At 40.4% G+C, this 14,613-nt stretch overlaps 1 protein-coding gene across 1 annotated transcript; it reads right to left on the reverse strand.

Annotated features, from left to right (window-relative positions):
• Positions 1-2,967: 2,967 nt before the first annotated feature.
• COPS8 (COP9 signalosome subunit 8) lies at positions 2,968-12,478 on the reverse strand. Its single transcript, XM_084288839.1, has 8 exons — positions 12,340-12,478; positions 10,910-10,980; positions 9,381-9,429; positions 8,328-8,460; positions 7,319-7,426; positions 6,812-6,874; positions 5,752-5,793; positions 2,968-4,621 (listed from the first exon to the last, which is right to left on the reverse strand). Exons 1-8 carry the CDS (start codon positions 12,415-12,417, stop codon positions 4,542-4,544), a joined length of 624 nt encoding a protein of 207 aa, XP_084144965.1. The 5' UTR covers positions 12,418-12,478; the 3' UTR covers positions 2,968-4,541.
• Positions 12,479-14,613: the final 2,135 nt, after the last annotated feature.

Genomic DNA, 14,613 nt, shown 5'->3' on the forward strand with positions numbered 1-14,613 from the left:
AGCAACAACTGTGCCATTCCCATGTAATTTTCAGCAAGACAGTTTTCTACAGGAAAATGGAGCAGAATGCATTTAAATGAGTCACTAACATCTCCCATCAGATCCTCAAAAGCTTACTAAGCTTTGTCCTTCAAACCCAGGCAAGGTTTCCATGAGGATCTTCAGCAGGGAGCCGTACCTCACTATTCTGCCTCCATATCCAGTTTCTCCTTTAACCATATTTGAGCTGAAGACAGCTTTCTCTACAGTGACTGAAACCACAGGTAAGTGATCACTGACCTGTGTAGGAGAGACTAACAACGCAAAGAAATGATTTTCAGTTACATGTGGGATGCAGATGAAAATGGAAAACGAGTTGAAATGGAACTTTTTTCAAAAAGTTTCAAGAAACCCTGCTCCCAGCTGAATTCTTAATGGTTTAATCCAAAGGTCCTCCCACTCCAGAGTTCCAGCACACTGCTGACAAAAGTGTTTGGAAGAACTCCAAAACCCACATTACTTGCTTCAATTAAAAAACAAATGAAAGCACAAAAATATTTCCTCTTCATTGCTGGGTTGAAAGCACAGTGTTAAAGCAGCCCAGGTAAGCATTCAAATGCCAAAAGATCTCACTTTACAAACTTATTTACACAAGCAGTTTACTAAGACAGGGCTCTGGACAAAGCAGCACAAAGCTATGCTTGGCTTGCCAAAGCAGTGAAAGTGTAAACTGAAATCTTTTAACATGGATCACATCTAACAGATGGACTAATGTTTCCATTCAGCAGAATTTGTTATTGACCCCTTGGAGACTGCAGTATTTTAGAACAAAATAGGCCCAAGCCAAAAGAGAAAGGAACATTTTTTTTTAAAAGCAAAGATGTATAACTTCAACTTTTGCAATGCTATGTGTCACTAAGTTGTTTATACTTCTCCATAATATACAAGTACAGTCACCAACTGAAAGCCAGGCTTGCTCTAATGCACATCATAACAGCAGTTCCTGCAGACTCCTCACTGCCTTTACAAGAAAGGAACTTTTACCCTCAGCTTGCTTGGTTGACAATAGCTCTACACACAACTTTCTCAGACATTGAGAGAAATCATCTTAAGCTCACTAGGCAAGCTATGTTATACAATAACATCCCTCCTTCTACCCTGCCTAGCGACCCTCTGCTAACATGGAAAAGCTGCATTTGCCTTCAGCCACTAAATTGATAGTGAAATTCAGTTGTCTGCTGTAACTCCAAACTCTGATCCAGTAATTTAAAACTGAACCCCATCATTTCAGAGTACTCTGAGATAGCCCTCCTTCCCACTCTGGAGCTATGGGATAACTAACCTCAGAAACCAAGTTATTCAGGACAGCACATTGCAATCTCCACGGAGGATTAAGCCACACCTGCCAATGGATGTAAATTCCCTATTTGGAGGTATTGCGAATCAACTGATGGTCAGCTACAAAATGAGAAAAGGCTCACTGATTTGAAGAGCACATTGCAAAATTTGTACTTTTGCCTTATATTAGCTCAATACGAGCCAAATAAGTTCATTAAAGGTCCCATGACAGTTAAGAATTTTGCCCACAAAGGCATTTGTTTTAAGCTGTATCTTAGTGTACTGCCAATGATACATTAGTTTTACTCCAAATTAACATGAATACAGCAGCTTGTCCCATTTGCCTTGCTCAGACACTAAGCAGAGCATTTCATTTGGCTCCAACACCCCAACACCACTAACATTTACAACTTCATAAAGGAGCTAGAGGTATTAAGACTCAGCCCACTCCTCACCTGCCTATTTAAACCTGAAAATCAAGACAGGGTGTTCAGTATCTACACAGGAGAATCAAAAAGCATTTGTGCTAGTGAAAAAAGGAGAGAAGTATTTCTGAGGAAGTGTGGAGTTGCATTTTGCATGCAGCTTCAGATCTGCTAGCTTTTTCCAGGAAGAATCAACAGATGTGGATTGAGTGGCCTACTTCACATAGTGATTTTTTTCCCCCAAAAAAACTTCTGCAAGCTAATGGGAAAGATCTATCCATATATCAGTGACTGGTTGAGCAGCAGGGAGTTTAGTTCTCATAACAAAGGAGACCACCACCAATCACAAAACCTGCTATATTCAAAACTTATTTACACTAGCAAGGCAAGAATGTAAACATTGACGTTACTCAAGTGATAATAAATTCTGATTGCAGAGACCAGAAACACCTTAATTTTACCGACTGTTTCACTGTGCATTTGTTTGTTATCCATGCATGTATCACATTAACCAGAGGGAAAAAAATGAATATGGATATGCAATGATGCACAAACTAGTTATCACTACTGATGAAAGATACTGAAATAACTGTCACTATTACTCTGAGAACAGAGCAGTGTTCAAAAGATGGTAGAACAAAGGCAATCTTCAAAAGGATCAGGAAAAAAACCAACAAGATACACTGCCACTGTGGTAAGCCATGCTATATCCACTATTGAAACAGTAACAAGCAGATGGACTTAAAAACTAACAGGAAACCAGAAACTCCCCAAAAAGGCAACAAGGATAAAAGATCTGGAACAGTTTGGGTTAAAAAGACAAAACATAACAGCAAAGCTGAGAGCACAGAACTCAAGACAAGAAACAAGTTAATCCCACACCCAAAGTTAAAAGCCAGCTTTAATTTTGCAGCAGACCAGATACTATTCCAAAGTGATGAGCTTGCTAGCACTGGCAGACAAGAGCCAAGCTTTAGTCAGATTAACAGCATACACAGTACTCTTCTCCTATTAAGACTTAAGTGCAAGTAATTAGCCATGTCAGTAATTAGCCAAGTATTTAGCCAAGTTAGCAATCATGTTCAACTTCTGTTACTGAAAGTAGGATTGTTTCCATGTCCTGCACAAAAACTGCAACAGCATTGCCCAGTACATGCATAGAAGGGGAAATTTTCACCTAGTTCAAGTACTTTACACCTTCAAACATTTTTACAGGACTCCTGTGTGGCATCAGTGCTTTGTTTTTAATATAAACTCATAGAATTGCTGTACATGAAGCTGTTCTGAATACATGTTTAGGCACAAAGCATTGCACTAATCTGTAACTAGCCCTGTACAAATTAGGCCAATAAGAATCCATTAAAAAACTATCCAAACCAGAATTTTACTCTAAGGAAAATTAAAAATCAAGCACACAAGATCAATGTAAACGCGTTCTTTAATATCACTGAAAATAAATCTGCATCATCTTAAGAAATCCAAGTCTTAGGTGGGTTTCAAATAAATAATCACTTTGACTAAATGTTTACATATAAAGGGAGCTCTCAAAGCAGCAGTGCACAGTTTACAATTCCTCCCAAACACATTCCCCTAAAGGAATGTACAGTAGGTAGTGCACACTGGAAAAACAATCAAAACATAGAGCACACCTGCCATCTTCAATGACAAAACCACTGAATATGTTGAAGAATGGGGGGTGAGAAGTGAAAGCATGCACTGCCCTTTAGAGCACCACTATTCTCCCACAGTCTTTTTACCAGCATAAGAAGGATAAGAAGCCAGGGAATACAAGTCTTTTCTTGCTTCTAAAATCCACTCTCAACTTAAAAATTAACAAAGCAGTGCTCTGGTACAGGAAATCTATTCTTCAAACTGATACTGCAGCATAAAATATCATCCCTACCCTGACTGGCCTCTACTCCAGAACACCTACTCTGATTTTCAAATTCCCTTCCAGTAACTGCAGGACCAATCCAGAAAGCTTAGGCAGGTAAGAGTCGTTCGTAGCAGATCCTGGCTCAGCATACTGAAAAGAAACATGACATGACAGGCTCTAAGGGGTACAGTTCCCAAGCAAAAACTCTAGTGTCCTATGTGCGCTCACTCAAAAATAAAGCCTTCCAAAAAGTAAAATTCTTCCTTAAGGTGAATATCGATTACTCTGCCATAAGAACATGCCTGATGTGAAATTTCTCACAAAACAAAAAGGAAGATTCAACAAATCAGAAAGACCGACAAGAAAAAAAAAGTTCAACTATAAAAAAATGTCACAAATAGACTTGCAAAAGGGTTACTGTAAATAGTTTTCTTATTTAAGTTACTGTTTCATCAAAACATTTGCTCTCTACAGATATGGATAGCAGTCTTCCACGCTTTGTACTTTAGATCAACACACAACTGACCTGTGATAAGCACAGCAGTGCTCACCACAGAAGCAGGTAACCCAGTAACATTAATCCCCCAGTACACTTAACCTGCTTCATTCCTCAAAGCTTTTCTTCTCCATTTCTGATAAGCCTGGAAAAAAAAGTTCCGTATCTCTTGGCTACAGGCCAGTAAAAAAAACCTTACTAAGTAATACTGCTGTGTACCTACTGAACAAAAATTACAGGAGTTAAAGGACTGTTTCAGTTGCTATCTTGACTTTGGCAAACACAAACTGGGATAACATACATGATATACTTTACACATTTGAGTAAGGGATGCTGCAACATTTAACAGATACAAAATATGTCTTAGATTTCTAGAACTGTCAGTACACAGGATTCCCAAGTTGCTCTGGATAGAGAAGCAGGATAATCAATTTTCAAGGAAAGCCACATAGTCGGTCAATCTGGCCAACTGCTGTTCATTTGGAATTGGTGGAACGGGAGCAGGTTCTAGAAAAAAAATAATGAAAGTCAAAAACACAGCATTAATAAAATTAAGAAAGTAAATCAATGGAAAATATTAAACACATGAGAATCTTAGGGGGCACATCTGAACTGTAACTTCTGCCTATGCAGCATTAGCTGATAAAATATTTTTCTGTCATCTGCACAACTAAGTCAAAGAGTTACTAACAGCAAAGATACTTCTACCAAGTTCCAGTTGTCAGAAGGCTTTGAAATTATTTTTTTTTTCCTATACTGGGATCTGTGATTATTGAATATTCCCTGGACTTGAATAAAAATGCTGCTGGAGCTCTTCAGGTGGTCCTTTCCCTACAAGCTGGCATACTGAAGATGTCACAGAGCCGCTGGGTTACCTGACTAACAAAACACTGCACAGGTTGCAGAAGAATGCAGTGCACATGCAGATACTTAAACACCAATGTGGAACTACTGTTTAAGGACGGGATAGAATACAAGTGGCTAGAACCAGGTAGACATGGCAGGAATGAAAATCAAAAATTAAAAAAAGTCAGGAAAATTGCATTGTTTATTCTTGCTGAAAAGTTAGCAGTAGTTGAACAAGACATACTGCTTAGAATAGTTTTGAGAAGCAAGACCCTAGCTCTTCAAACTAAATCTGTAAACTGAAGACACTTCTGGCAACTGTGTTAGACACAACACGCCACCAATTCAGACCTACTTTTACTTCTCATAAAAAAAGAAACTATTCTGGGAATCAGCATGACAAAATACAACAGACCTCAACCTATAGCTACGCTTTGAGAAAAAAATTTCTTACACACAGAAGACTTCAGAAATCCCTCCTCATGAAAGCAACGAAGCCTACTCAGAGCTGCTTTGTGAAGAAACTGCCTTTTCATCAGAAATTTCAGCCAAACCCCTTTTTGTTTTACAGCAACTGCCTACTCCTGCTCTGGAATCAGCTGTATAAGTGTGAATCTTGAGCACCATTTAAATTGCAGATTCGTATGTAAGGGGAAGAGAAGACTGAGGGAGAAATATTTAAGCAGCCCAATTGTATTTTCCTGTTCTGTGGTGCTGAGTTATGAAACTGATCATATTAATCATGCAAGTCTTCAACATATGCAAGCAAATTGTACACAAACAGGAAGTACCTGATGAAGGAATAAATCTGTTAAAGGACGCTTCCAGTACACCTACAGAAAAAACATAACAGAAGTTAGCCCCATAGACCAGTTTTAAATGATTATATGCACCAAGCCAAACCTGGATAAACAGGTATTTAAAATTAAGGCTGTTCATTGCCCAGGTTTTAGTTCATATTTAAAACATACAATACCCAGTGCTCAGTGAACTAGACATGCAGCTTCAGAACAGTGAACACCTCCTGCCTCTTTCTTTTGTCCCAATAGTAGCTCTTGCGCTCATTTTTGGAAAAGAACCACACGTAACTAGTTCTCAAAACAGCTTATTTTGCAACTAGTTCATGAAAAAAATGGTCAAAGAGCTCAGGACTCTGGTTGGTTATGTTCTCTTTAGATGCATGACAATTTGGCTCCTGCTTCTAGAGTAGTACTGTACAGCTTAAGAGCAGTCATTTTATCTCCGCCTTCACAGCTTAACATTTATCTTTGCCTCAAACAGAAAACAGCCGTAGATACCACTATGAAAAAGTGTTTTCGCAGGCTGAGCTTTGCAGCAACACAGATCGTTATCAACACCAAGACAGTTAAAAGATTCCATAGAAAAAGTTTTAAAAGCAAAGGAAATTATTCAACAAGTTGAGGTCCTCAGCACAAAGATCTACTAAAACCCTGCCTAAAGAAGTTTAACTTCTGAAAAAGTTCTCAGGTTTAAAAATGGTATATTTTTACTCATCTTTATTAGATTAAGACATGTCATTTGAGGTCATCCAACTTATGTTCCAATGAGTCAGAGCCAGCAGCAGAGGAGGAGCTGGAGAAGTCAGCATATCCTGTCTGCTTTTGTTTAAAAATGTTAATTTGAGGATTTAGTTTAATCCAGACTGCTTGTAAGACCAAACAAAACCCACTACTCTGTACTTCCTACATTTCATAAACATCCCATGTTTTACAGCTGCATAGGTCCACATAAAATATCTGAAATAACATTATGCAAAATTTTAATTAGAAACTATTGCATAGTTATTAGAATGGTAAATTCAATGTCCAATGAAACAACAGCTCCACCCACCTGGCTTTTTAGGCATTACCATACGAGTGGAAAAGTCTGCTTGCCAGCCCTGTTCTAACACACCTGAAAAGACATTTTTAAAGTTTTTAAGAACAACTCTTATACAGTTGTTAGAAACAGAACAGATACACACTAAGACCAGTAGAAAAGCATCTCTGTATGTTGCCTATGTGCTATAACCGAGACATTTCTCATAAGTATTTAGACACTTAGTTCAACAAGCAAGCTCTTGAAAGTAATAGCACATGAAACCAGTTTAGCCCACTACATTCACTCTGTTAACCAGTGAATTGCTTTGACACTTCCACAGGTAGAAGGGGATAAAGGTAACTGGTAGCAAGTAAAATTGAAACATTTATCTAAAACTAAGCCATTTACCTCTATGCACTGCCTCATCAACTCCCTCTAAAATAAACTCAGGCTATATATACACATTTATTTACCACTTATAGCTCTCTGATCTCAATCTTTTACAGAAAAGTTACTCAGTGAATTAGCAGAAAGTACCTTTCACAGCTTCTTCTACAGGAAGCCCAACAAAAGCTGCAAAATCATCTGCAACTATTGATGTATATGCTTGAGAAACCAGTCCAAAAGCTCGCCTCCTAGTTGCATCTAAAAAGAGATAAATGTAAGCAGACATACTAATCTCCATAGCCAAGAAACCTCAGAATATGTTTCCAATCCAAACAGCACACAATCCATTTGGGAAAACCACTAAAACCTCAAAGTTCCCCCTTCCTTCCCACAATTTGTTCACGTCTCAGTCAGCAGATACTGACAATAGCTTGCTTATGTCCATGGCAAAATCTGTCAGATTGCTTTCAACTTCAAAATGTTGTTTGCAGCAGCTTGGGTACTACCACCAGGATGTAAACTGCAGTTTGAGGAACTCCACTTTTGACTGCATTTGCCATTTGAAATGGATTTCTCAAATAGTTCTGAATCATAAAATCATGAAAAATAGCAATTATTTACAATCATTTCTTTTATCCCCACATCTTCTTTAGTACCAAAGCGCCTACAAATCAGTTGTTCCTAAGACTCACAGAAATCATTGCAAAACTTGGAAGATTTTTTTAGCAGTCTGTAGCGCCCTCTAGTAGCAAGACTGTTTATTTGCATGTAACTATTATACAGCCTATAACTACTAAAGCATTTGTTTAAAGCCACACTTAAAAGAAACTTTCATAAGCATCACAAGGTTCTGGAATGTCAAACCAAGCTGCCTACGCTTCTGGTTAAACAAGTTGGATAAAGTTGAGTGCCTAGTAGCCCATTTTGCTATTACAGAGCCAAACACTGTGTGAAAATCCAGTACGAAAGAATACACAACCAGACACAATAAATAAAAGCATTCTAAGTCATACCTAAAAGTTTTACTAATGAGCTTTTTTCATTTACACCTGATACCTGAGATCCCTTAATTAAAACAGACAAATGCTTGGCAACAATGTACCTTTGGTTTATAATGAGACTAAGCTGTTGCTTGTCAAGAACAAAAAAATTAAGGTACCTCTAAGTGCTTCCATGATTGGTTGAATGGTCTCAGACCACTGGTGCGCACTGATTGTTGTATAGATTCCTGGGAAGTCTCTTTGCCAGATTCGTTGGCCTACTGACCAAACTGCACCAAGTTCAGCATTTGCCTGTTGAGACAAAAAAAAAAAAGTTAATCCATAGTTGTCTGTTCTCTGCAATGACCATTTTACCAATGTAAAATGCCATGCTTTCAGAGGTGTAACCTTCCTGAAATACCCCATGCAACAAATTTCCCCCCCCCAATAAGAATGTTGCTTCACACCAAATACAAGTTACACCTAAAAACCAGACCAGCTACTCACAGAATGCTGCTGTTCAAACACAGCAAGTTTCAGAGAAAGCCCAGATGAGATTTGGTTCAGCCAACTGACTGAACTGATAATTTTTTTTTTTCAATAAAAAAGTCTTTCAGAACCATGTGACAGGTCCCATCTTGACCCTGAGACTTCTTAATTCAGGACTACAGAGCACTTGTTTCTTGTAAAATATACAACCTCAGCTGTTTCTTTGAAAAAACATCTCAAACTGAAACAACAAGTAAGGTTTGGAGGCATTCCTAGTATATTTAGCTAAATACTCAACATACATCTTTGATCCACATGCAATGCAAACTAAAGTGCCTTCAGAAAGTTAAATCTGATGGTGCAACTTATCTGAAGTTGCATTTCACTGCACAAGGTATTTTACACCTTCAGGTGGAATATGGCCCCATCTCAGAATCAGGTATTCAGAACACAGCTATTGCCTTCCTCCAGCTGACTACCCCTTACCACGAGGCTTTCAAAGAACTCCAGATTTACAGAATCCTGCATCACAGATTACTTTGTAAGGAAGAGAGAATTGTCAAATCTGCAACTAGAAGAATTTAGGAAGACCAGTATGCCATCTGCTGGACATGCAGCTCACAGCAGAGAACTGAGCCCAAAGCTACTCACCCAACAGAATCCTTGGAGGGGGAAAAAAATCATCATGTGCAAGCTTACACAAAACTGTTTTAGTATCAGCTGGCATTTTATGAAGTACTTACAGATTTAATAGCAGGAGGAATTCTTTTCCAAAGATATCGTGCATTATTCCTAGAAAAAGTTAAAAAATGCTTCTCAGTGACCGAATGTTTACTACAAGGGGACACCAAAGATTGGTTCAGATGTTAAAATTAACACAAGCATGACACAATCTTGGTGCTTTCAAATAATTCCTTTTATGTCTGATGAAGTAGAAAAAAGTTATTTTCAAGAAGACATCACAGTCACAACAAAATAGTTCATTAATCGACTCATTGAATAAAAGCTGAGAAGAGGTTTTCTACATTTCTACCACAAGCAGAACTTCACAAAAGTTAGGTTTGCCCTGTTTTTGGAACAGTTGCAAATTGAACAAACACATGCACAACTAACTTTTTATAGTGTCAGTTGTCATTTAGACTGGTGGTCTCCAAACTTGGTTCATGCACTTATCAGTAAAACCTTTCTAAGCACCATCACCATTAATACATGTGTATTTAGAAATTATACAGATGCAATATTGTACTGATATAAAACACAAATAGAACCTTAAAATGATGAGCCAAAAATGCAATTCCAGATTAACATTATTTGTTAGTCGTACAAGAAAGTGTTCTTAGTGTGCCTGCACCCTGCTTTGGGGATCAAAGATTTAGAGTGCTTGGCTCTTCTCAACTCAGCTTTCTCACATGCATTTAATTGAAATATCTAGTCATCGATCTTTAGAGCACAGCTGAGGAAATCTAGAATGGAACTGATTAGAAATGCTCCAAAAGATTTAAAACACAAAACAGAAAATAAGATTCACTGCATCTTATTAAAGCACGGTTCTACAACACCAAGTCAGGATTAATTAACTAAAGCTAATATTCAACATCAGTACAGAATGGAATTTTGCCCCAAAATAACATACAGCTACAATACAAGAAAACACTCAAATCATGGAATCACCACCCTGACATTAGCTTTGGCTTTGTCATTGAATGTGGCAGTGTTGTTTACTCTGCCAGAACAAGTAACCAGAAGCACATCAATAAAACTAAATGCAAAGAATCAAGTTCATACAGGGATGCAGTAACAGCCCACCAGATTAAATTTAAAGGATCATTCAGAGGGATGCAGATGCAGATTTAACATCTTTAAACCATCAGTGTCCCTCACTTTTAGTTTAAAGCTGCCCTACCACGCTGTAGACACAAGCAGCAGCCTGCAATCTTATTCAAAGTGAGCAAAGCTTGGAAGAGCCACGAGTCAAACACCAAAGTGTTCCATGCTTTCCAGCTGAGCCCATTTCACCACTGAAACAACTGAAATCTGCCCCTTCGGTTACGAAGGTGGACAAGAGCCAACAGAGGAAAATATTCCAACAGAGTAAGGGGCTGTGAGGCTGAAATCTGGACTTTAATTTACTTCAAGAACACAGCATTACCTACTTGCATTTTGTTAATCCCACAACAAACCGTTAGCATTCTGGCAGCTACAGATCAGTCCTGATCAGCCTAACAGTAACAAATCCACTACCTGAAGTTGAAGATTAATACAAGCCACTTACATGTCATTATGCAACAGGTATAAGGCCAGAAGCTGGCCATAAACAAGAGGCGTAGCAATTCCTCCAGGGGCCTAAAAAACAGGCACAAGGAATTTAGTTAGATATTTTAAAAGCAGGACTTCTTACCAACTAAGCAAGCAGCAAAGTTCAGTAAAACCAAGCTCTCCTAGGCAGTTGCTGATTTCACATCAGGTAACAGCTGTGGACAAGTTGCTGCACTACTTTGTAAGTAGTTGTATCTTTCTATGCAGAGTAACTTGCACACACCACAAGTTTTAGTTAGAGAATTTAGCTTTGTTTTGCTGCATCAACAAGGAAGTGACATTTCACCACACTATGTTCTAGCTCTCACTCAGGGAAGTGGTAACCATCTTTATATCTCCTCACAAGCTGTTCTAGGTACTCATGATTTCATCTACCTTGACCTGAACTTCAGTTCCATGCAGGAAGAAAAATTCCATCCATTCTGGAACTTTCCATTCTGGAAGTTCCAGCCAGAGCACAATTTCTTTGCTCACTCAAGCTGCCCTTGCTAAAAAACAGCCTAAGCACTGCCACACTTCAGCAGGCCTCACAAATCATGCAAGTGGGAAAAATGAATTATCACAAAGTTATAAAATTTTGATAACCCACCATAATTTAAAAAGTGAAATGACTGATAAATAGCTAAAAGCTTATTGCAAAAGGGCAGTGCAGCAGGCACTCTCAGGAAGCCAATTATGCAGCTACTTGATTTAATTACACATGTGATTTACAAGCTCACCTAAGCCAGGAGGAGGTGATTAGCTGTGCCAGAGTGGATATCATCCCCAGCTATTCTTACTGTTTTCCAGGGATCATCACCTACCCTGATGAGTTTCTGCAAATGCTCTTTGGATTACAATTGCTAAAACAAAGCCAGCTCAAGCAATACCACCTGTGAGCACCGTGCAACTTCACCTCTGGTGTTTCCCCGTGACAAATTGAAGAAAAATCATTAGCTTCTGTCAGAAGCCTGGAAGAACAGATGGAAAACCAACCACCCCCAGAACCAGCCTAAAAATCTGTAGTTTTATAACTACAGTACTGCTGAAGGAAGCAAAAACGGAGCTACTGCTCACAGTGAAGCATTTCATAGAACCATTACGGCTGGGAAGGAGCTCCAAGACTGTCTGGTCCAACCATCCCCCTAATACCAGTATCTCCATGTCCCCAAGCACCACGTCCAGCCTCTCCTTGAGCACCCCCAGGGATGGTGACCCCACCACCTCCCTGGGCAGCCCGTCCCAGTGCCTGGCTGCTCTTTCTGACAGAAATGTCTCCTCATTGCCAACCTCTGAGCCCTGCCTCTCCCCCCCCAGCCCCTCACAGACGCCGCAGGGCCCGCAGCGGAGCGGGCGCGGGCTGAGAGCGGCGACGAGCCCACAGAGGGGGACACCCCGCGTCCCCACCTCGAGCTCCTGCGTCTCGCACTGCTCCAGCAGCTTCCTGAAGCTGAAGGCGCCCTCCGCCATCACCGCCACCGGCATCTTCCCCCCGCCGCCTCCTCCTCCGCCTCCTCCTCACAGCAGGCGGCGGCCCCGACAGCCCTCACTTCCGGCGCGCACCCACCGTACTTCCGCCCGCAGTGCCAAACGGGCCGCTCTGTCCTGCGGCTCTTATGCTCTGGAGGACTGCGGGGAGGGCGGGGCCAGCGCCGGGGGCGGGGCCAGAGGGGCGTGTGTGTGAATATTAAAATGTTTATGTATAAAGAGTGCATCCCTGTGTGTATATGGGTACATATCTATGTACGAGGGTATATCTGTGTATATACATGCATATATCCCTGTATTTATACATATATGTATGGATAGTGGGTTTATCTATGTATGTACACGGATATATCCATATATATATGTATGCATATGGAGTACATCCATGCATATATACGGATATATCTGTGTATGTATATATATCTTTACCGAAAGGGTTGTTGGACACTGGAACAGGCTGCCCAGGGAAGTGGTGGAGTCACCATCCCTAGAAGTCTTTAAAAGACGTTTAGATGTAGAGCTTAGGGATATGGTTTAGTGGGGACTGTTAGTGTTAGGTCAGAGGTTGGACTTGATGATCTTGAGGTCTCTTCCAACCTAGAAATTCTGTGATTCTGTGATATACGTATGTATATGGAATATAACCATGTGTGTATATGGATATTTATATAGGTATATGCAGTATATCCATGTATCCCTTATACATATGTATATGGGGTATATCTGTGCATGTATACAGATATATATACTATGTGTATGGGGTATATCTATATATATATGCATATATATATATATATTTGGATATCCATATATATATGGATATACCCATGTATGTATGTAGATATATATATATGTATGTATATGGAGTATATCCATGTATGTATATAGATATATCCACATATATACTCCATTTATATATAGCCATAAATATACTGCATATACATAACCATGTATACCTCCCTATATTTCTCCATATATACCTCCAATACATATATCCCCATACATATACCTCCATACCTCCATATATATATCCCCATATATACATCCTCATACCTCCATATAAATATCCCCATACCTCCATATATATATACCCCATATACATATCCCCATACCTCTGTATATATATATATCTCTGTATCTCCCCATATATATATCCCCATACACACATATTTAGAGGATATATGTGTCCATATACATAACCATACATACGTATGGCTACATCTATCCTATAAATTAGCATTTGCACCAAAACCAGGCTCCCTGGTGGTGGTCTCAGCGCTTTTGGGTTGGAGATAGGAGGAACCAGGGCACAGCTGCTCCCACCGCCAGCCGCCCCTGTCCCCAGGGCCCTTTACTGTGCTGGGCCCTGCGCTGCTCTCACCTGCTGCTCACACTCCCAATTCTCTCAATTTTTGGAGTTGGGGGGCAGCAGTGGGACATCCCCCACGACAGGACAGAGTCATAATGCTGTCCATGGAGGCAAGCACCCCAAGATGTGTTTAGTCCCTTGCCCGGAGGCAATCCCTCCCTCCTTGACCTGGAATGGGAGCTGATGGGGACAGAGGGTTTCCATGCTTAATTAGCCATCCTTAATGAGCTCTCAGGGCCACACATTGACTCGCAGTGAGCAAGCACACACATGGGCAGGGGCTCTGGAGTCTTGGGCACCCCTACAAACCCCACAGCCTTCGCTTGAGCCCTCCAGGCCCTGAAACCCAGCTTTGCCTTCAAAGGCCTCCCCCGGTGGCACTCACAGGCCTGGGCAAAGCACGCTCCTCCTCTCACCTGGGCGATTGATCACTCCAGAGATTGGGAAAAAATGATCAAAATAGGGCTGGTTTGTGAGAGCTTCCCACGAGAGGGCACTGGCTGCAAAGGAAATGCAGAAAAGTCCGAAGAAATAGGACGGAGGTTTCGCCGCCGTGCTCCGCTTCTCCCCAGTGCAGCTCCTGGCCACCTCCGAATGTCCCGCTCTCCTTTTGTGCCAGAAACTCTTTCTATTTTGGGGCAGCCAGGCCATTTTTGTTTATTTTTTTCAGGCTTTCATTAAGCTTTTGGGACAAGGGAGGAAGCGGTGCTTTCCAGTGCTGTTAGCTGAGCCTCCCAAAGCCACCAGGACCACTGATACTCTACTAGCAATGTCTCTGTGTGGAGGTAGCCAGAAATACTGTTTCCCCATTTTTACTTGTTTAT

Source organism: Netta rufina (assembly GCF_964035555.1).
Source record: "Netta rufina genome assembly, chromosome: 6".
Lineage (NCBI taxonomy): Eukaryota > Metazoa > Chordata > Aves > Anseriformes > Anatidae > Netta > Netta rufina.

Coding starts and splice junctions, on each gene's coding strand:
- COPS8 (XM_084288839.1), bottom strand. CDS start 12,417: ATGCCGGTGGCGGTGATGGCGGAGGGCGCCTTCAGCTTCAGGAAGCTG. Junction 10,981..12,339: donor GCGAGACGCAGGAGCTCGAG/GTGGGGACGCGG, acceptor CCTGTTTTTTAG/GCCCCTGGAGGAATTGCTAC. Junction 5,794..6,811: donor GGTAATGCCTAAAAAGCCAG/GTGGGTGGAGCT, acceptor TTTTTTCTGTAG/GTGTACTGGAAGCGTCCTTT.